This window comes from Schistocerca gregaria, chromosome 2 (assembly GCF_023897955.1).
Source record: "Schistocerca gregaria isolate iqSchGreg1 chromosome 2, iqSchGreg1.2, whole genome shotgun sequence".
Lineage (NCBI taxonomy): Eukaryota > Metazoa > Arthropoda > Insecta > Orthoptera > Acrididae > Schistocerca > Schistocerca gregaria.
The window spans coordinates 955,730,246-955,754,283 of NC_064921.1; the positions used below are offsets into that span (position 1 = coordinate 955,730,246).

At 41.5% G+C, this 24,038-nt stretch overlaps 1 protein-coding gene across 1 annotated transcript in view; it reads left to right on the plus strand.

Moving 5' to 3' along the window:
* Positions 1-601: 601 nt before the first annotated feature.
* Positions 602-24,038, plus strand: part of LOC126335433 (mitochondrial fission 1 protein) — a 36,164-nt gene continuing 12,727 nt past the window's right edge. The window contains exons 1-2 of the mRNA XM_049998714.1: positions 602-753; positions 1,132-1,338. Of these exons, the coding sequence (XP_049854671.1) occupies positions 709-753; positions 1,132-1,338 (252 nt within the window). The 5' untranslated portion in view covers positions 602-708. The remainder of the gene's footprint in view (positions 754-1,131; positions 1,339-24,038) is intronic.

A 24,038-nucleotide genomic window follows, 5' to 3' on the forward strand; every position in this document is an offset into this window, starting at 1 on the left:
ACACGCTCCAACTTGTCTGCGCAGATGTGGTTTGAACCTACAGATTTGATAGGTTTCGCTCAACCCTCCAACTCCAACTTCCAGGTTTGCACACACCTCATGTTGGTGCAAATCTTCTGTCCACATGCAACGATCTGTCTGCGCAGACATTTGTGCAGACAGATCGTTGCGTGTGGACGGGCCTTAAGATGACACCTCGTTTTAAAAGCAGAAACATTACTTCAGTCCTATAGGTCTCGGGTAGCTCAGAAAAGCTGGTTTTGTGGGGCTTTCTGTTTATTTTGGTTACGAAAAAGTTCTTCCAAGCTTTTGTATGAAAATCTACGAGCAGTGATTATATTTTGAATAAATAAATGAAACATTAATTTAACACGCTATTCATTTATGGATTTGTGAAAAGGAATTATTTTAACTAGAGCGTAAACATAAAATAAGTTCTTATTATATATTATTCTTCCATGATTATTATGCCATAAAACGGTCTGTAATTAAGGTAATAAGATTTATCCTTCCAGTACTAGACTGTGTTGCAAACATTAATTTTTCTACGCAGAAGGTCGCTCTACTCTGCCTTTGACAGACAACTCGTAACATATCCTGCATAATATCTCTGGATTGGTCAGAAGTGAATGACGTAAACTTAAACTCTGTGGAGTAATGTACATCACCGAAATATATAGTAGATGAAGTTCTGCTACAGGAGTAGCCATGGAAGACATTTTCGAAGAAGTTGTTTCTTCGGATGATATAAAGGTTGGGATAATGACTCGCAGTTTATTCTGAAATCTATTGACAATAGTAAAATTTTGTTGCTATGAGCCGGTTATGTGATTAATGTTATTTGTTCACGATTGTTTTTGTTTCGCAGTTTTCACACAAGAAAGTAATGTTTATATTGTAATATGGACGTGGTATTTGATTAGCAGTCGTTGCAAGTCACAAAGCCCACAAATGTACAACTGAAACTTAACACAGGCCCTTTCACACTTCATGGTCTTATTTTTGCTGTGTTTGCCTGATGTGGCTAATCGCTTACCAATATACTAAACGTTCTCGTGTGTTAGAATTTTTGCTGAGAGTTTTTGTGCGACGACGGAAGTACATTGTTTCTAATTGTTGATATGGTTTCAGAAATTTGAGACGGTTTACAATCAGCAATTGGCCAATGGAAAGGTAACGGATAAAGCGCAGTTTGAGTATGCCTGGTGTCTGGTGCGAAGTAAATATTCTGCAGATATTCGCAAAGGAATAATTCTCCTAGAAGACTTGTTCGAACGAGAGAAGGAACAAAGGAGAGATTGTTTATACTATTTAGCATTTGGTTCTGCAAGGATAAAGGTGAGTGTAATTGTGTAGCTACAGTCCAAGTAGTTGTTTGAAGTGGCTTTTCAAGATTCTGTCTTGCACAAATATTTCCGTCTGTGCATAACAATAATCCACATGAACCGGCTTACTGTGATAATGCTTTGGTAACCATTTGCAGTTGCTTTCCCTCCCTCCCTTACTCAAACTGCCAGCTGTTCCAAATTGCCTACTCCCTTAATGCTTATGGCCATGCCCTCTCAACTTGCCCCTTCTTTTAGTCAGCTTGTCACAAATTACTCCCCAGTTTAAATAAGCACCTCATTTTTAGTTACCCTTGCTACACACGTAATCTTCAGCATTATTATGTAATATCGTGTTTCAAAAGCTGCCTAATGCTGTACATTGGACACTACCTCCCCTCCTTGAGATCTTGGTTGTGGTGACACTGACTTGTAGTGCGGCTGTAGGTGTTGGTTAGGTTGGAAGGTAACTTGGTTGAGAGTTCATGAAGACAATAGGGGGCCTATGTGTGACTGTGAAATATTGTGGTAACAGATTGATCTGGACCTTAGCATAATGATCATGATCACACTATATTTAACGAAATTTTCAACATACGCTAACACTGTAAGGCAAAGTCAAGAAGCTTCATATTATTTTCATGCATATTAAATACTTCTATTGCACATAAATTATAAAAAATTGGATAAAATGTACCCAAAAGCATTTCCTTTCTTCTTGTCTGAAGTGTTAATTGTCTGCGTTGCACTTCAGTGGAAGGCGGCTCTCAAGACTAGTTAGAACTAGCACAGTGAATAAGTAACTAGAAATATTGACCTTGCAGAAATAACTGTTTTTTATAGTGAAGAAATTTATGGTAGAATGTGTTGTATATTCTTTGGGAGTAAAGACCACTCGCTGCGTAGCAGAAGCGTTGAGTTGTTCACAGGTGAGCACAAGAGAATGAAAACTTTTCTAGTTAATAGATACCCATATAGGTCTAAGTTACTATTTGTGTCTCATTTCTTAATCTAATTACCTCTGTGTTGATAGATATGGAGTACATTTTGTTGCCGTCATTTTACTTTTGTTGTTACTCCACTTACAACCCCTTAAAGGTATGTTCTCTTCAACTAGTCCCTTTGCTGCCTCTGATAGAATTATCCTGGGCAAAGTGTGAAGAATTTTTCTTCTCTCTGAACTTTAATCCACTTTGTAAATTTTTTCTTGGTTTTCTTTACTGCTTGATACTTGTTCAGGTTGACTGACATGGGGATAACTAAAAGTCTGTATGTCCTTCCATGCTGGTTGTTTGTTTGTTTGTGTGTCTGTAGGCTGTAACTATTGCTATTCGGTATCTGTATAAGTATTAGAAAACTTTCACACTCTGTATTTTATCAGAGCTTCAGAATTGTGAACAATGCTTACCAGTCAACATTCTGACAAGCTTCATCTAAATGTACAAATCCATTCACTTTAAGTAGCGGTTTTTTTTATTAAAAAAAGCCTCCACCACCCATGAGATTTAGTGGTTTCATTAACTTGTGATTGACGCTTGAATACGTGAATAAACTTACGAAGTTTGTATTTAGCACTCTACAAATGCTCTGAGGATGCTTCTCTGGTCACACAACATACTTCCAAGCAGTAGTCTAGTTCATTTCGTCTAATACCTTGTGCAGCAATATCCTGTCATTGGTCGTTGCAGTAGCATTGATGCAATTTTCTGAACTGTTAGTATTTTGACAGGGGGGAGGGGTGGGGACATGAACACAGTTCTTAATTTACCCACAAAGAAGGGAGTCAGAAAGTGTCAGATCAGGTGATGAGGACGAAGGAAGACATAATTTTTACCGCTAGTGATATGTAAGTCTGTCATTTAAACCACTATGAACATCAATGCTCCAAAGAGACAAGTGCTCAGTCTTGTTGGAAGGTGAAATTCTCAGAGTCTGCAGTTGGTGTCGCCCTAACCGCCGTCTGCTTCACGTCTTCTGTGCAGCGAGCTACCTTAATTTAAGTATTATCTGTATTTTTCTTACTTATCACTTCTTCTTCTGCGTGTTTTTGCTTTTAGGAAGCTTTAATAGTAGAGTGCTATTAAGTGTTCCATAGATCTAGTGTTTGTTTTGAATACAGTCAGAGTGTCCCTTTAGTCAGCCATAGTGCTAGTAGTGCTAGTGTTTGTTTTCAATACCGTCCAGAGACAGGTAGTGCTATTTTCCTTGTTTCTACATGAAGTGGTTAGCAATCACAGTTTAGTCAATAATCAACCGCCTTTAGTGAATTAGCAGTCTAGTTAAAAGCTGATTAACACTCTATAGTAAATTGATTTCTTAGGATGGCTAGGATGTGTGGCTGCTGTGTACGGACGCAGGAGGAGCTGGCCACTCTTCGCGAACAGCTGAGCGTGTTGATGTCCGCGGTCAGCCGTCTTCAGGCTGCTGCCTCGGAGTGTAGCGGCAGTGGGGAGTCTGGTGCGTCGCAGGGTACACCCCAGGTGTTACATTCTTCACCCACTGTCCCTGCTGTCGAGACATCTTCGCGGGTACCGGGCGCGTTTGGGCCACCCTCTCCCCAAGGGGAGTGGCGGGTTCAGCGGCGTTCGCGGCGCACGAGGCGGAGGGTCAATGTGGAGGCTGGCCATGTGGCATCGCCCGCTCTGCCTGTGAGTGGACATGTGGCTGCTCCTTCAGCAAGGTCCGAGCAGGCACACGGGGGGAGGGGTTTATTAGTTATTGGGAGCTCCAACGTTAGGAGGGTGATGGAGCCCCTTAGGCAAATAGCGGAAAGGTCGGGGAAGAAGGCCAGTGTTCACTCTATGTCTGCTTGCCGGGGGGGTCTCATCCGAGATGTGGAGGAGGCCCTACCGGCGGCGATAGAGAGCACTGGGTGCACCCGACTGCAAATTGTTGCTCATGTCGGCACCAATGACTCTTGCCGTCTGGGTTCAGAGGTAATCCTCAGTTCGTATAGGCGGTTGGCGGAGTTGGTGAAGGTGGAAAGCCTCGCTCGGGGGTGGAATCAGAGCTAACTATTTGTAGTATCGTTCCGAGAACCGATCGCGGTCCTCTGGTTTGGAGCCGAGTGGAAGGCTTAAACCAGAGGCTCAGACAATTCTGCGGAGAGCTGGGGTGCAAATTTCTCGACCTCCGCTATCGGGTTGAGAAATGTAGGGTCCCCCTGAATAGGTCAGGCGTGCACTACACGCCGGAAGCGGCTACGAGGGTAGCGGAGTACGTGTGGAGTGCACATGGGGTTTTTTTAGGTTAGAGAATTCCCTCCCTAGGCCCGACAAGACGCCTCCTGAGACGCGGCAAGGCAGGAGTAGGCAAAATGCAACAAGGAATAACAATATTAATGTGCTAATAGTAAACTGCAGGAGCGTCTATAGAAAGGTCCCAGAACTGCTCTCATTAATAAACGGTCACAACGCCCATATAGTACTAGGAACAGAAAGTTGGCTGAAACCAGACGTAAACAGTAATGAAATCCTAAACTCTGATTGGAATGTATACCGCAGAGATAGGCTGGACAGTGAAGGGGGAGGCGTGTTTATAGCGATAAGAAGTGCAATAGTATCGAAGGAAATTGAGGGAGATTCGAATTGTGAAATGATTTGGGTGAAGGTCACGGTTAAAGCAGGCTCAGACATGGTAATTGGATGTCTCTATAGGCCCCCGGGCTCAGCAGCTGTTGCGGCTCAGCACCGAAGAATAATTTGGAAAATATTTCTAGTAGATTTCCCCACCATGTTATAGTTCTGGGTGGAGATTTTAATTTGCCGGATATAGACTGGGAGACTCAAACGTTCATAACGGGTGGCAGGGACAAAGAATCCAGTGAAATATTTTTAAGTGCTTTATCTGAAAACTACCTTGAGCAGTTAAACAGAAAACCGACTCGTGGCGATAATATATTAGACCTTCTGGTGACAAACAGACCCGAACTATTTGAATCAGTTAATGCAGAACAGGGAATCAGCGATCATAAAGCGGTTACTGCATCGATGATTTCAGCCGTAAATAGAAATATTAAAAAAGGTAGGAAGATTTTTCTGTTTAGCAAAAGTGACAAAAAGCAGATTACAGAGTACCTGACGGCTCAACACAAAAGTTTTGTCTCAAGTGCAGATAGTGTTGAGGATCAGTGGACAAAGTTCAAAACCATAGTACAATATGCGTTAGATGAGTATGTGCCAAGCAAGATCGTAAGAGATGGAAAAGAGCCACCGTGGTACAACAACCGAGTTAGAAAACTGCTGCGGAAGCAAAGGGAACTTCACAGCAAACATAAACATAGCCAAAGCCTTGCAGACAAACAAAAATTACGCGAAGCGAAATGTAGTGTGAGGAGGGCTATGCGAGAGGCTTTCAATGAATTCGAAAGTAAAGTTCTATGTATTGACTTGGCAGAAAATCCTAAGAAATTTTGGTCCTATGTCAAAGCGGTAGGTGGATCAAAACAAAATGTCCAGACACTCTGTGACCAAAATGGTACTGAAACAGAGGATGACAGACTAAAGGCCGAATTACTAAATGTCTTCTTCCAAAGCTGTTTCACAGAGGAAGACTGCACTGTGCTTCCTTCTCTAGATTGTCGCACAGTTGACAATATGGTAGATATCGAAGTAGACGACAGAGGGATAGAGAAACAATTAAAATTGCCTAAAAGAGGAAAGGCCGCTGGTCCTGATGGGATACCAGTTCGATTTTACACAGAGTACGCGAAGGAACTTGCCCCCCTTCTTGCAGCGGTGTACCGTAGCTCTCTAGAAGAGCGAAGTGTTCCAAAGGATTGGTCATCCCCGTTCTCAAGAAGGGACGTCGAACAGATGTGCAGAACTATAGACCTATATCTCTAACGTCGATCAGTTGTAGAATTTTGGAACACGTATTATGTTAGAGTATAATGTCTTTTCTGGAGACTAGAAATCTACTCTGTAGGAATCAGCATGGGTTTCGAAAAAGACGATCGTGTGAAACCCAGCTCGCGCTATTCGTCCACGAGACTCAGAGGGCCTTAGACACGGGTTCACAGGTGGATGCCGTGTTTCTTGACTTCCGCAAGGCGTTTGACACAGTTCCCCACAGTCGTTTAATGAACAAAGTAAGAGCATACGGACTATCAGATCAATTGTGTGATTGGATTGAGGAGTTCCTAGATAACAGAACGCAGCACGTCATTCTCAATGGAGAGAAGTCTTCCGAAGTAAGAGTGATTTCAGGTGTGCCGCAGGGGAGTGTCATAGGACCGTTGCTATTCACAATATACATAAATGACCTGGTGGATGATATCGGAAGTTCACTGAGCTTTTTGCAGATGATGCTGTGGTGTATCGAGAGGTTGCAACAATGGAAAATTATACTGAAATGCAGGAGGATCTGCAGCGAATTGACGCATGGTGCACGGAATGGCAATTGAATCTCAATGTAGCGAAGTGTAATGTGATGCGAATACATAGAAAGATAGGTCCCTTATCATTTAGCTACAAAATAGCAGGTCAGCAACTGGAAGCAGTTAATTCCATAAATTATCTGGGAGTACGCATTAGGAGTGATTTAAAATGGAATGATCATATAAAGTTGATCGTCGGTAAAGCAGATGCCAGACTGAGATTCATTGGAAGAATCCTAAGGAAATGCAATCCGACAACAAAGGAAGTAGGTTACAGTACACTTGTTCGCCCAATGCTTGAATACTGCTCAGCAGTGTGGGATCCGCACCAGGTAGGGTTGATAGAAGAGATAGAGAAGATCCAACAGAGAGCAGCGCGCTTCTTTACAGGATCATTTAGTAATTGCGAAAGCGTTACGGAGATGATAGATAAACTCCAGTGGAAGACTCTGCAGGAGAGACGCTCAGTAGCTCGGTACGGGCTTTTGTTAAAGTTTCGAGAAAATACCTTAACCGAAGAGTCAAGCAGTATATTGCTCCCTCCTACGTATATCTCGCGAAGAGACCATGAGGATAAAATCAGAGAGATTAGAGCCCACACAGAAGCATACCGACAATCCTTCTCTCCACGTACAATACGAGACTGGAATAGAAGGGAGAACCGATAGAGGTACTCAGGGTACCCTCCGCCACACACCGTCAGGTGGCTTGCGGAGTACGGATGTAGATGTAGATGGTTTTGGGAACAATCACAACTGCAACATATCAAGGTAACAGGTGCCACCTGGTCTTCCCACAGAGGAAAAACAGTCCATACATCTTGGTCTGCGGCATTATATAGATGATGATGCTAATAATAATCAATCTCATTTATGTGCCACAGTATCATGGGAATTAAGAATGGCCCACACTCTTCCATTTTGGTGGTTCACCTAAATGGAAGCCTGTAACCTGTAACCTGCATACCTCACACCGTACTGAGTAGCCTCTATCCAGAGGTCCAAAAATACTGCTAATTTACATCCAGAACATATTTCTCGATAAAATGCCATAAGTGTACCATACAGAACAGATGATTACCCTTGGACAGTATAGTGGCTGTAATTTAGTCTAGTTTTCATTTGCTGTAGGACACTCATCGCAGGGCCTGTTAGAATAATGTTCTCAGTCAAACTCTGTTCCTGCTACAACTTCTGGAAGGACTGCTTACTACTTCTCAGGAATCAAAAGTTATATGCAGTATAGAAGAGCAGTGATTGACCACTATTTGTTCGCAAGAGAGCTACCACAGCAGCAGCTAACCAGAGAAGAACTTGGATGCACAGTCTGTATGACATTGTTGCATTGTCTGTGGATGTCAGTTACTGCTGATAACATAACTGTTGCAATTCATCTTGTCACATAATTTGTTTGAGTATGCTATTTTTTATTATAAGAGTGAACATACTATGAGGTGGCAAGTCACGGGATATATCCTAATGTCGTGTCGGACTTACTTTTGCCCAGTGCAGTGCAGACACTTGACGTGGCAGGCACTCAACAAGTGTCTGAACTCTCCTGCAGAAATATTGAGCCATTCTGCGTCTCTAGCCATCGATAATTGTGGAGGTGTTACCAGTGCAGGATTTTTTACACAAACTGACCTTTTCATTATGTTGCATAACTGTTTCGTGGGATTAATATCAGGCAATCTGGGTGGCCAAATTATTCGCTCAAGTTGTCCAAAATGTTCAGAGTAACTGCGAACAACTGTGGCCTGGTAAGATAGGGTGCATTGTCATCCATAAAAATTCTATTGTTCTTCTATTGTTCTTTAGGCACATTAAGTTCATGAAAGGGGCAAATAGTCTCAAAGTAGCTGAACATAATCATTTCCACTCAGTTCACCTGGCTGAAACAACCCAGTCAATTCCATGTTACATACATCACACCATTATGGAGCCACCACCAGCTTGCATAATACCTTGTTAACACCATGTCCATGAATCGTGGGATCTGTGGCACACTCAAACTCTGCCATCATCTCTTAGCTACTGAAATCGAGACTCGTCTGACCAGACCATATTTTTCCAGCTGTCTAGGGTCCAACCAACAAAGTCACAAGTCCAGGACGATCACTGCAGGTGATACATTGTTAGCAAAGGCACCCTCAGTTGAAACTGCCATAGCCGATTAACATCAAATTTTGCTGTACTGTCCTAATAGATTTATTTGTCATACATCTCACATTGATTTCTGCAGTTACTTCGTGCAGTGTCTGAAGGCTGTCAGCCAATGAGTTGCCCTTGGTGAGACGCAATGCCTCAAATTTTGAGTTCTCGGCACTGTTGACACTGTGGATCTCGGGTGGGGGGTACTTCCCTCGCTGTTGCTCCCACACCCCCCTCCCCCTGCCCAACAGTCTTCTTCGACTCTTCTCGCTAGGAAGGGGTGAAGGGGTCCCTTGGGTCACTCCCTTCTTTTTGTGAGAAAGATGACACCCGCTGGTGACTGAAGAGCCCAAAAGCTTCACGCTCATCCTCACTCCCAGAGACCAAATCAGGGAAGTCCTCTCAGCCAGGGAAGTTCAAGGAACAGTGAGAGAAATCCAAAAAGAAGATTCCAAAGACCAAGTGAATTCCGATGGCACCCACATCACTGCTACCTACAAGCTCTACGTGAGAGGATAAGGTGGAGATTTTGGCATCTGCTGAGGACCTAGATCTTGCTGGACCCTCGGACACAATAGATACAGCCTGCTTAGGCAATAAGTCATTGGCAGCAGGTGACACTGAGGCATACATAACCTGCCTCATTGAATGTTCATGCCTTCCCAGTCTCACAATGATGTCATCCTCCAGTGGAATTGAGGCAGTTTTTTCCACCGCCTGGCTGCGCTATGGCAACTGTTAAGCTTTACACGTGCTTCATTGCACTCCAAGAAACCTGCTTCCCGGCAATGCGGACCCCCAGCTATCTGCGGCTATACGGGATATTACAGAAACCGTAGCGACTATAATAGTGTGTCAGGTGGAGTTTGCGTTTATGTCCTAAACTGTGTGTATTGAAACTGTGCCCCTTCAAACCCCTGTAGAAGCTGTGGCTGTCAGAATGATGTCGACGCAGGAAGTAACTGTCTGCAGTGTATATCTTCCTCCAGATGGTGCAGTACCCCTGAATGTATTAGCTGCACCGATTCATTGCCTCCCTAAACCCTTCCTACTATTGGGATACTTTAATGCCCATAACCCCTTGTGACATTGTGCCTTGCATACTGGCCGAGACAGAGATGTTGGAACTTTACTGTCTTCGACCTCTGTCTCTTACGTACTGGTGCTGCCCTGCCACACATTTCAGTGTGGCCGTTGATTTATCAATTTGAAGCGTAGGACTTCTTCCATCTATCCACTGGAGAGCACATGATGACCTGTGTAGTAGTGCCCACTTCACCATCTTCCTGTCACTGGCCCGGTGTCAGGCCCAGGAAGCCTGCCCAGATAGGCTTTAAACAAGGTGGACTGGTAAACTTTCTCACCTCTGTTGTCACCGTTGCATGTCCCCCACACGGTAGCATTGATGTGATGGTTGAGCAGGTGACTACAACAATTGTCTCTATGGCAGAAAACGCGATCCCACGCTCTTTAGTATGCCCCCGGCTAAAGGCAGTCCCTTGGTGTTAGCTGGAAGTCACTGAAGCAGTTAAGGAGCATTGGTGAGCTCTACAGTGGCATAAGCGCGCCCTTCCCTGGAGTACCTCATAGCCTTTAAACAGCTCCGTGCCCGCGTTCGCAAACTTGTCAGACGATGGAAGCAGGAGTGTTGGGAGAGATACGTCTCGACCATTTGGTGCTGTACGTCACTTTCTCAAGTCTCGGCTAAGATAGTGTGTTTTTGGGTACCAGACCCCAACAGGTGTTCCCGGTGGTAACATAAATGGCATGTTATCTACCGATGCAAACACAATTGTCGAGCCCTTTGCTCGAGCCTCTGCGTTGGGAAATTACCCCTAGCCTTTCACGCTCTCAAACGGCGGCAGGAAGTGTAAGTCCTCTCATTCACTACATACTACAGTGAATCCTATAACGCTCCATTTACAGAGTGGGAGCTCCTCAGTACCCTTGCACATTGTCCCGACACAGCTCCTGGACCAGATCGGATCCACAGTCAGATGATTAAACATCTATTTGACTGCAACTGACATCTCATCCTCCTCATTCGGATCTGGTGTGATGGCGTCTTTCCATCGCAATGACTGGAGAACACCATTATTCTAGTGCTCAAACCCGGTAAAAACCTTGGTGTGGATAGCTATTGGCCCATCAGCCTCACCAACGTCCTTTATAAGCTGCTGGAATGTATTGTGTGTCTGTGGTTGGGTTTGATCCTGGAGTCACGTGGCCTACTGGCTCCATGTCAGAGCGGCTTCTGCCAGGGTCGCTCTACCACTGATAATCTTGTGTCCCTTGAGTGTGCCATCCAAACAGCCTTTCCCAGATGCCAACACCTGGTTGCCGTCTTTTCTGATTTACGTAAAGTGTATGACACCACCTGGCGACATCATATCCTCGCCACATTATACAAGTGGGATCTTAGAGGCCCGCTCCCGATTTTTATCTAAAATTTCTTTACGCTTCGTACTCTGTGTCCAAGTTGGTGCCTCCCATAGTTCCACCCATATCCAAAAGAATGAGTTCTGGCAGGGCTCTGTATTGAGTGTGTGTCTATTTTTAGTGGCCGTTAGTGGTCTAACAGCAGCAGTAGGGCCCTCCATCTCGGCTTCTCTGTATACAGACAACTTCTGCATTTCATACTTCTCCACCAGTACTGGTGTTGCTGAGCAGCGCATACAGGGAGCCATCCAGAAGACGCAGTCATGGGCTCTAGCCCACTGTTTCCGGTTTTCAGTCGCAAAGTCGTGTGTTTGCACTTCTGTCAGCATCCCACCGTTCATCCAAAACCATAACTTTACTTTAATGATGATCCACTCACTTTAGTGGAGACACATTGATTCTTAGGACTGGTTTTCAATGCCCGATTGACTTGACTTCTTCACCTTCGTCAGATTAAGTGGAAGTGCTGGCAGCACCTTTATGCCCTCCACTGCCTGAGAAACACCAACTGGGGGTGCAGATCGCTCCACACTGCTGCAGCTCTACAGAGCCCTTGTTCAAGCCCGCCTTGACTTTGGGAGTCTGGTTTACGGTTCAGCAGTTTGAGACTTACGGTAGTAGTTTTATCATTGAGACTATGCCACAAAGCAAGTTAGTTTCTTTCATGTGCAGAAATCCACCTGAAGCTCTGCTTTTCTGAAGGCTTGTGCAATCCTGTTGTGTCAAGGACCAAAGTAGGACAAGGCAATGTGTGTAATTTTATCCTTTGAAAAATATAACTAATGTTGCTTGTTAAGAATTTTTCTACTCATCTCACTTATGACCTTTTCCAAATAGCCATTGGCTTGTCCTAACTGTATCATTTTTTGTTTCCTTATTAACTACATCATTATCCAAATCTATTTTCACTGACCTATGAAACAATAATGAAAATTGCGCTTTGAAAGTAGATTTCTCTGCCACGTGGTGGTGCCTATAAAATAGTGCTTCAAATGTTAATGATACTTTATGTATTTATTTTGTACTACTGATCCTTTATAAGTAAGTTTCCTTGGTTTCTTTGGTATTAGTTATGGCACATTCAAAATTATATTTAAAAAAAAAAGTTCTTTCGTGTATGTAATGGAGTGCCACTGGTTTGTTTGCCATCTGGTGAGTGTAATCTGTCTTATTTTTAGATGAATCGCTTCCTTCACTTACATATTGATGATGTTGATCACTTGACACTTTAACATCCTACTGTGCATCTTTATGTATGACATAGTTCGCATTTAAAAAATTTTCATAAACTTCGTATTTTGATGTGTGTAATTTGCAGATTCTACATTGTCATGTTACATATTTTTGTATTAAGACTTGGTGTGGATTCCCTGTGTGCTCATGAATGTATAATAATTTTTTGACACACGAACCGATGATGGGCTATCCGCGAAACATGTAATGCAATGAAGTTTGACTAACATCTTTGACTGTTATTGGTGACCTATCAGCATTGGTTACAGTCTTTATAAGAAATTTATATGGCATTGATGGTAATAACCAATCATATGAGGACAAGGAGAGCTCTGGGTCACAAACAGCCACAATTCCTCTCCAGGTAGGTCTGCTCAGTGCCACCAATGGAGAATCATGTTGTGCTACCAATAATAATGACCCAGCAGAGAAATTAACTATCGAGGTGCTCTCAGCTCGACTAAGGAAGAACATGAGAAAATAGTGGCCCTTTTCCATCTATTTTTGGGCACATTAAGTCAAGAGAGAAAATGAGGAAGACCAGGCAGTGCAATGTGTAGCACCATATCAACACTGTAGATCATGCCTTCTATCAGTCAGTACTCATAATGAATGTATCTAGCTGAATGATTGATAATTCAGGACCTGTATTACCGTTTCATGATTCTGCTGTTTGCTCTTCATTTACAGCTCTCATGTCAAATGAAAAAACAACAGATTTCTGTGGCTGGGAGCTACAAAGTAAAGTAAAATACATTCACATGATTAAAGAGACTAAAATATGTTGTTAGTTTCAGTTTATTTATTTCCACAGGGTGTATATGACCTGGACAACTGGGAGATCCGGGAAAAACCTGGGAATGTTTCATTGTTTTTGTTTTCAGTTAAAAAATTTTAAATTTTGACTGGTAAGAACTGATACTCTAACAAGGATATTACTGTATCCTACTACTGCAGACTAATACTGCAGCAATAAAACACGAACGAGAGAAAAAAAGCAAATAAAACTTAAATTGCAGAGGGAATGTGCAATATACAGCAACAAAACACTGTGCTCATACAAGCGACTGCCAACAGCAATATATGCAGAGGCTTTGGGAAGACTATGCAAGGCTCTGTAACAACAAATTGCCTCTGATGAGCGTGACATCACAACTGTTTACATTAGGTTCGCTGTAGCAGTTACGAGCAGGATCATGCGCAGTTGAGTAATACTTTCTCCCGCTTCTGGCTACAGAAATGTGGCTGTTGGTTGTGTGAGCAGTCACAGCAAGCAGGTAGATGATACTGGGAAAAATTTTACTGGAGCGCCCAAGCTGCCAGATTCATGCTTGCGCAGCAGGCCCAGATCTAAGAGGGGGAAGGGGGACGACAAATTCATATTCTTGAGGGGGAAAAACCTTGTTTCACAAAGCGACTAGCATCCAACGCACGTTAGTCTATAGATTATTCATATGACTTTGAAATACATCCCTGTCGGTTTTTGAACATTATTGAACACTTTCTAAGTTGATTTCTGAATGAATCGTAAGTTGATCTGTGAATGTGTGCGTAGTTTACGTGATGTCTCTGTCAGGGGAATCCTCGTCGCATGTAGAAACAAACTTTTCTACAGACAAAATCAGCTATACGAGCTGAGCGCAGTTAATGCTGAATGGATGAATGCCAACCACTGTCTGATTGTGCGGTTGATTGGGTTTGCGAATGACGAGCGTTGTTACAATTACTAGCGAAATCCGTAGATTCAGACTACAGGAGTCGAAATAAATGAATAACAGGTAAGAAAGATTACATATTACCTTCTTGGTGTATCCAAGGAAATGAAATTTTGACAGAAAATTTTTGGCCAGATCACTATACTAGTAAGGGCCAGTCATACAGTCCCCGGCTAGCAGCTGCTTTAAGTTATATTCTGAAAGAAGCGCGGAAATCACGTTGTACGAACGTGTAACAACCCCTACCCGGAGAATAACTGTGGGGAACTAAACCGGTGATTCTGGCAGAGTTAGTGAAGTTAACCTTTGAATAAGCTTTGACATTTCCAGGAATAGTTATAGAATTAGTGATAACAAGACTGTTTGTCAGAACAAGGAAGGAGAAGAAACGGGAACATCACACAAATTATGAAACAATATGATGATTCAAAGTTTGTATAAAAATTTCGTACTACCACTTTTCGATCTCGTGCTTGAGAAACTGGAGGGGACGAATTAATTGTGAAACTATTTCCTACCGTAAAGCTTTTTGCTTGTAGTAGGCCTAATAGGCATTTGATATTGGTGCTTTGTGACTTATATTCTGGCGTTACAAAAAAAAGCCCGTTTGTGCCAAAACAGTCTCGTTTATCTTGTGTGTGTACAATTATTGCAGCAATAGAAAGGCGTGTTTTGTTTTATCTAGCAGACAGTGACAAAATAGACCTAATCAGATCGGAAAACTACACCAATCTTGGGTCCTACTGTGTTAACAGCTTTTTCAGTGTTAGATAAAGACTTTTTGATTTTTCATGTAGCAAAATGTTTGACGAACTTTGATAAGGTAACAGATTCTTTCGCAGAAAGGAAAGCACGCCGTGTAAAACTGTAGCAATTTTAGAGAGAATAAAATTCTAGGAGCTAAGGATTGAAGAAACGTGTATTGTCTTGCTTATCTCATGTCTTTACTGGGTTTATGTATCCTATATTTAACTTTGTAAATAAAATAGAATCTTCCACATGGGGAAAATATATTAAAAACAAAGATTCCAAGACTTACCAAGCGGGAAAGCGGCGGCAGACAGGCACTATGAACAAAACACACAAACACACACACAGAATTACTAGCTTTCGCAACCGATGGTTGCTTCTTCAGGAAGGAGAGGGAAAGACGAAAGGATGTGGGTTTTAAGGGAGAGGGTAAGGAGTCATTCCAATCCCGGGAGCGGAAAGACTTCCCTTAGGGGAAAAAGAGGACAGGTGTAAACTATCACGCACGCACGCACGCACACACACACACACACACACACACACACACACACACACACACACACACACACACACACACACACACATCCTTTCGTCTTTCCCTCTCCTTCCTGAAGAAGCAACCATCGGTTGTGAAAGCTAGTAATTCTGTGTGTGTGTGTGTGTGTGTGTGTGTGTGTGTGTTGTTCATTGTGCCTGTCTGCCGGCGCTTTCCCGCTTCGTAAGTCTTGGAATCTTTGTTTTTACTATATTTAACTTTGTCATACAAAACAGCAAGTTGTTAGCTGATAGGCAATAAAGTGTGCAAATTTTCTGAAGAGTTCTTGAGAGTTTTTTAAACCGGCCGACTGTAAGTAGGAGAGGCACCACAGGACATTTTAATTTCCACTGTCCAGAATATGCTTTGATGACATCCATTGCAAAATATACAGGTTTCAATTTTGCAGAGCGAAGTACAGTGACGTGCGATAGAAGAATGCTGTGTGAGGAGGCGAGGAGCTGCACTTTGGCTCACATGCGACCAAATAACATGTCTTACATTTCCTCCATCACGTATGTTTCATGCATCAGACTCTTCGGAAAGATGTGTGCTAAAAATGAACATATTTTAAAAAATTAGATTTTTAAAAAATTTTGACGACCTATCTTAAACGCTTGAGGGAGTGGCGGGGTATTGCCCTGGTTCGGAAATATCGTAGAATCGGGGGTGATGCGCAGAGCAGTCTGAGTTATAGCGGGGAAGTGGATAGTCACCACGTGACCCGTATTTACATTTAGTGATTTTGCTGTTCCCTCTTTGTTTACTGCTCTCACGTCAAATGAAAACAAAACAGATTTCTGTGGCCGGGAGCTATCAACTGAATTAAAATACATTCATATAATTACGGGAGGCTAAAATGTGTTGTTAGTTGCAGATTTTATTTTATTTCCACCTTACTTACAGTCAAGCATTAATTGCCTTGCAGAACAATGATTATATTTTTGTCGGCTTGCTAAAGAAATATTCTTTTATTAATCTTTTCTGCTCAGCCAGACAATATATTTGAAACGTTTTCAACTCCTAGCACTTATGGCATTATGCCATAGTAAAGAACCAAACATGAAATAACACATTACTGATACTCCAAGAAATTTTACAGCTCGAAAACCACATTGAAAAGCTTAATATCAGGTCGTGGCCTACTTCTCTGGAAATCGGGACATACGAATGTGCGCTTTAAATGTGAACTTTTTAGTATGGATCAGAAGTTTCGGTGCTCTTGGAGTATCCTTCTTTTATGACATAATGTAAGATCTTTTAATGTTTTACACATACGAACTTACGGTCTCCCTACGACATGGTAGCTGCGCAAGAACAGTGATGCCTGTCATCTGACACTCTAGCAATTGCAGAAACGAACTTGTTTCTAGCATGTGATGGGAAAATATTCCGAATGGTGGTTTGAAAAGCGTTACCATCAAAGTAAATTTCGTTTTACTCAAGTTGAACTATGTGCGACAATGTAAGATGAATTTCTTAAATCGCAGAGTGTTTGTCATTTAAAAAATCAGCTTGTTGATGACAAGCCATTTAGATGAATTTAGAGCCCAGATCAGACATTTATGTCATTATTAAAAATTTTACTGGCACGTTCGTGTGATCTATCTTAAATTGTAATAAGCACATAAAAGACCAACATCATATGTGAAAGCTTAGCTTCTCTTGCAGCGTATTAATCTTATAGACCAATATTACATGCGAAAGCTTTGTGTTCCGTGTAGCGGCACTATGTATATTAATTTAAACCACTAACTTTTCCTGTTTGTGTCCTCGTGCTACTTAACAGTGATGTTGCCATTGGCTGATTACATCATGTGCTCTAAGCTCTGAATATCCTCTGTCATCAGCTGGCGAGATCACGTGACATAAGCTATCACTGGCTTACAAAAGCGTATGGCAATCTCGATTTCAATGCTTCGGAAAGTAACGTTCGTTCGGTGGAATTCGAATTTATACTTTCATAATGCGAAAATATGCGACACATCAAAGATTATTCCAAAACATGTTTTTTCCCCCTCTGTTTCGTTTTCTAAAGTGGCGGGAAATTCTACGCCTGTGTATAAAACCATAATCATTCAAAGGACTGATACGTTATACAGTTCCGAGAGAAAGTATAATGTCAGTTAATAGGGGAAAAGTATGTTTTCACCCGGGACAAAGTGTACTTTTAACCGGGAAATTCGGGAATTTTTTTTCTTGCCCACGTATACACCCTGCTCCACATTATTGGGCAATCTAACATTAATCTTCTTGCAGGACAATGAAGTTATTTTTGTTGGCTTGGTAAAGAAATTTGGCTCCTCTTCTCTGGAGAGGCAGCCAATTTATTTGAAACAGTGTTTCAATTCACACTGTGGCTTACTTCTACTGTTCACTGAATTTCAAGTGCATGTGTTTTGACACATATGGCATGATGACACGATAAAGAACCAGATGTAAGATAATATATTACTAGTACTCCCCCATGAACCATGGACCTTCCTGTTGGTGGGGAGGCATGCGTGCATCAGCGATACAAATGGCTGTTCTGTAGGTGCAACCACAATGGAAGGGTATCAGTTGAGAGCCCAGACAAACGTGTGGTTCCTGAAGAGGGGCAGCAGCCTTTTCAGTAGTTGCAAGGGCAACAGTCTGGATGATTGACTGATCTGGCCGTGGAACACTAATCAAAATGGCCTTACTGTGCTGGTACTGCGAACGGCTGAAAGCAAGGGGAAACTACAGCCATAATTTTTCCCGAGGGCATGCAGCTTTACTGTATGGTTAAATAGTGATGGCGTCCTCTTTCGTAAAACATTCCGGAGTAAAATAGTCCCCCATTCAGATCTCCGGGCCGGGACTACTCAAGAGGGCGTCATTATCAGGAGAAAGAAAACTGGTGTTCTACGGATCGGAGCGTAGAATGTCAGATCACTTAATCAGGCAGGTAGGTTAGAAAATTTAAAAAGGGAAATGGATAGGTTAAAGTTAGATATAGTGGAAATTAGTGAAGTTCGGTTTCAGGAGGAACAAGACTTCTGGTCAGGTGAATACAGGGTTTTAAATACAAAATCAAATAGGGGTAATGCAGGAGTATGTTTAATGATGAATAAAAAAAAATAGTTATGTTGGTAAGCTACTACAAACAGCATAGTGAACGCATTATTATGACCATGATAGACACGAAGACCTCACCTACTACAGTAGTAAAAGTTTATATGCCAACTAGCTCTGCAGATGATTAAGAAATTGATGAAATGTATGAGGAGATAAAAGAAATTATCCAGGTAGTGAAGGGAGACGAAAATTTAATAGTCATGAATGACAGGAATTCAAGAGTAGGAAAAGGGAGAGAAGGAAACATAGTAGGTGAATATGGATTGGGGCTAAGAAATGAGAGGAACCCGCCTGGTAGAATTTTGCATAGAGCACGACTTAATCATAGCTAATACTCGGTTCAAGAATCGTGAAAGAAGGTTGTATACATAGAAGAATCCTGGAGATACTAGAAGGTATGAGATAGATTATATAATGGTAAGACAGAGATTTAGGAATCAGGTTTTAAATTGTATGACATTTCCAGGGGCAAATGTGGACTCTGACCACAATCTATTGGTTATGAACTGCAGATTACCGAGCGAGGTGGCACAGTTGTAGCACACTGGACTCGCATTCGGGAGGACGATGGTTCAATCCCGCTTCCAGCCATCCTGATTTAGGTTTTCCGCGATTTCCCTAAATCACTCCAGGCAAATGCTGGGATGGTTCCTTTGAAAGGGCATGGTCGACTTCCTTCCCTAATCCGCCGAGACCGATGACCTCGCTGTTTGGTCTCTTCCCACAATCAACCAACAAACCAACTGCAGATTAAAACTGAAGAAACTGCAAAAAGGTGGGAATTTAAAGGAGATGGGACCTGGATAAACTGACCAAACCTGAGGTTGTACAGAGTTTTAGGTAGAGCATAAGGGAACAATTGACAGGAATGGGAGAAAGAAGTACAGTTGAAGAGGAATGGGTAGCTCTGAGGGATGAAGTAGTGAAGGCAGCAAAGGATCAAGTGGGTAAAAAGATGAGGGCTAGTATGAAACCTTGGGTAACAAAAGAAATATTGAATTTAATTGATAAAAGGAGAAAATATAAAAATGCAGTAAATGAAGCAGGCAAAAGGGAATACAGACGTCTCAAAAATATCGACAGGAAGTGCAAAATGGCTAAGCAGGGGTGGCTAGAGGACAAATGTAAGGATGTACAGGCTTATCTCACTAGGGATAAGATAGATACTGCCTCCAGGAAAATTAGAGACCTTTGGGGAAAAGATAACCACTTGCATGAATATCAAGAACTCAGATGGAAACCCAGATGTAAGCAAAGAAGGGGAAGCAGAAAGGTGGAAGGAATATATAGAGGGTCTATACAAGGTTGATACACTTGAGGACAATATTATGGAAATGGAAGAGGATGTAGATGACGATGAATAGGGAGATACAATACTGCGTGAAGAGTTTGACAGAGCACTGAAAGACCTGAGTCGAAACAAGGCCCCGGGAGTAGACAACATTCCATTAGAACTACTGATGGCTTTGGGAGAGCCAGTCCTGACAAAACTCTACCATTTGGTGAGCAAGATGTATGGGACAGGCGAAATACCCTTGGACTTGAAGAAGAATATAATAATTCCAATCCCAAAGAAAGTAGCTGTTGACAGATGTGAAAATTACCGAACTATCAGTTCAATAAGTCACGGTTGCAAAATACTAACATGAATTCTTTACAGACAAATGGAAAAACTGGTAGAAGCCGACCTCATGGGGAAGATCAATTTGGATTCCGTAGAAATATTGGAACACATGAGGCAATACTGACCTTACGACTTATCTTAGAAGAAAGATTAAGGGAAGGCAAACCTACTTTTCTAGCATTTGTAGACTTAGAGAAAGCTTTTGACAATGTTGACTGGAATACTCTCTTTCAAATTCTAAAGGTGGCAGGGGTAAAATATAGGGAGGAAAGGCTATTTACAATGTGTACAGAAACCAGATGGCAGTTATGAGTCGAGGGGCATGAAAGGGAAGCAGTGGTTGCGAAGGGGGTGACACAGGGTTGTAGCCTATCCCCGATGTTATTCAATCTATATATAGAGCAAGCAGTGAAGGAAACAAAAGAAAAATTCGTAGTAGGTATTAAAATCCATGGAGAAGAAATAAAAACTTTTGAGGTTCGCCGATGCCGTTGTAAGTCTGTCAGAGACAGCAAAGGACTTGGAAAAACAGTTGAATGGAATGGACATGTCTTGACAGGAGGATATAAGATGAACATCAACAAAAGCAAAGTGAGGATAATGGAATGTAGTCGAATTAAGTCGGGTGATGCTGCCAGAATTAGATCAGGAATTGAGACACTTAAAGTAGTAAAGGAGTTTCATTATTTGGGGAGCAAAGTAACTGATGATGGTCGACGTAGAGAAGATACAAAATGTACACTGTTGTGGCAAGGACAGCGTTTCTGAAAAAGGGAAATTTGTTAACATAGAGTATAGATTTAAGTCTCAGGAAGTCATTTCTGAAAGTATTTGTATGGAGTGTAGCCATGTATGGAAGTGAAACATGGACGATAAATAGTTTGGACAAGAAGAGAATAGAAGCTTTTGAAGTGTTGTGCTACAGAAGAATGCTGAAGATTAGATGGGTAGATCACACAGCTAATGAGGAAGTATTGGATAGGATTGGGGAGAAGAGAAGTTCGTGACACAACTTGACTGGAAGAAGGGATCAGTTGGTATAACATGAGTTGAGGCATCAAGGATCACCAGTTTAGTATTGGAGGGCAGTGTGGAGGGTAAAAATCATAGAGGTAGACCAAGAGATAAATGCACTAATCAGATTCAGAAGGATGTAGGTTGCAGTAGGTACTGGGAGATGAAGAAGCTTGCACAGGATAGGGTAGCATGGAGAGCTACATCAAACCAGTCTCAAGACTGAAGACCACAACAACAAACAGTACTCCAAGAAAATTGGCATCCCAAAAATCACACTGAAAAGCTTAGTAACAGATAGGGACCTAATTCAGTGTGAATCTGGAGCAGAATTAAGCAATTTAGTATGGTTAGCAAAATTCTGATGCTCTTATAGTATTCTGATGTCCCGTGTCTTTTATAGATATCTGATAATAGTATATGTACATATGAACAATTCTTAAATGTTCACTTGAAGCTAAGCAGGCAAATTTAGTCAATAGTATTGAGTAAAATGTTCTGTTTCAAATATGTTGACAGATTTAGCAGAATTTTATAAATCTGCATTCTGTGAAACAGACTGCTTTTCAATCACAAGGCGTGTTTCAACACTTGTTACTTCCCCTATGCATGACCTCATTTCTTAATTTGTGTTCTTTACATCTTAAGTTTACAGACGTCATTCTTCAGGGAATTAAAGACCTGCAGCACACTATGTTTTATCATAGTAATCCAGCACAGGGCCTTGTATCTACTCCTGGAGTAGAATGTAGACTGCCAGTTATTCAGTTACTTGGCTTCACAGATAATCTTGTTGATTTTTATACCATCTAAAAATATTGATGGAAAAACTTATCTTTAGTTGTGGTGTTTACAAATAAGTTTCTTTATTTTTTGCAAGAAATTGGTATTCCTTGTTAAAAGCTTTTAGCTGTGCTGTGCGGATGTAAACCTGATTGGAAATGCTAGGTAATACCATTGCAGAATACTAATAAAAAATCTTTGTCACCACATACCAAAATATTAGAGTACTTTAAGTTGTAGAGTCTAGTTTTGAAATGAATGTTATGCCAAGGACAGCTGTCTTATTTGGCATTTCTTATCTGAGTTCGGTATGATTGCACTAACTACAATAACTCCATAAATGTCCTCTGAACAAAATGATGTAGTGCTATATATTGTCACACAATGCCCCACTCTGCTCAACATTCTAAACAGAAGTACGACAAAAGGCATATGAGCAGAGCAAACGCCAAGCATGGGCTTCCTACATCATTCTAACTGCGCATAGGCTGTAACACCTTTTTTCTAGTGCTTTCTGGCAAATGTTCAGTTGAACCTATTTCTAACAGGCCACAGGAAAATACTGAGAGTGGTGGTTTGGGAAGTGTTAATTTCAAAGTAAATTTCCTTTTACGCAAGACGAGTTATTACTTGTGAGAGTGTGCGATGACGTCCTTAAATAACAGATTGTTTGACTCTAATTCAGAACTCGACACTTTGAGGATCAGCCACTTAAAAAAGGTTTGGGACCAGAAGACTTGCCATTTATGTCATTATTTAAAATTTTACTATCACATTTGTGTTGACATATCTTAAGGAGTAACACTGCTAAAAGGGACCAATATTATATGTGAAAGCTTAACTTGCTTATGTATATTAATTTAAACCATCAACTTCTCCTATTTGTGTGTTTGCGTTATTTAACAGTCATATATGCTGTCATCATCTGGTGAAACTATGTGACATGATTGCCTGACAAAGTGCATTGCAATCTCAACTTATGTGCTTCGGAAGCTAATGAGCTGTATATGATGGAATTTGTATTTATACTTTCACAGTAAGAAAATACATAGTGTACATGTTACTGCGTATTAAAGTTCTTTCCCAAACATGTTTCTTTTTGGTTTATTTAGTTTCCTAACATGTTGTGGTGTTCTAATTGGTGTATAAAACCTTTATCATTCAAAGTTGATAAATTTTACAGCTCCAATGGAAAGTATATTGTCACATAACCTGGAAATATGTATTTTCACTCTGGAAAAAAGTGCTTTTTAACTGAGAAATAAGGAAATTTTTTTTCATGTCCATGTACACACCCTGCCTCTGTATTTTAGTGTATTCAGGCAGTAAAACTCGGTTTGTAATACAGTGATTGCCCTTGCTTAAAATTGGTGATGCTCTCTTGTAGTTAAAACATTAGTTGGCCAGTCCCTTACTGCCAATGGCTGTTGCATAATCGTAGTCATCAGCTAGTGGCCTGTAAAAGCAAGCAACTGGCCCACATCTCTTTGGGATAGAAAAGAAATGTTGCCCTCTAAATGATTAATTAGGGGGCAGCTCAGAATTTAAGCCATCTCTTGAATGGAATTGGGAGTTAAAATTTCTGTATCCAGATTGGAGAAAAATGTGACAATTTGTTCTGTTGGGGGTCTGGGATGATGATTAAGATCAACCATTGCAGAGAGATTTGAGATGGTAACTCTTATAAAGTTACTTTCAGATCCGTAAAATGAAGCAGATAAAAATATTGCGAGTAGATGGTTGTCTATATCTTTACTACCTGGATGACAGTTTTTGGGAAGACATTTGAGAAAGCAACAAAGTTGCTTGACAGATGTGCTCAGCTATGCCCAAGATGCTTTTCTGAGCATTAATCTGAGAAAGTGCACCTTCATTATCCAGGAAACAAAAATCTTACTCACCTATTATTTGGTAGTGTAATCTGCCATGATATACAAGAAATAAGAACCACGACACACGGGCCAGCTCCTCAATGCATTCATTATGTGACAGGA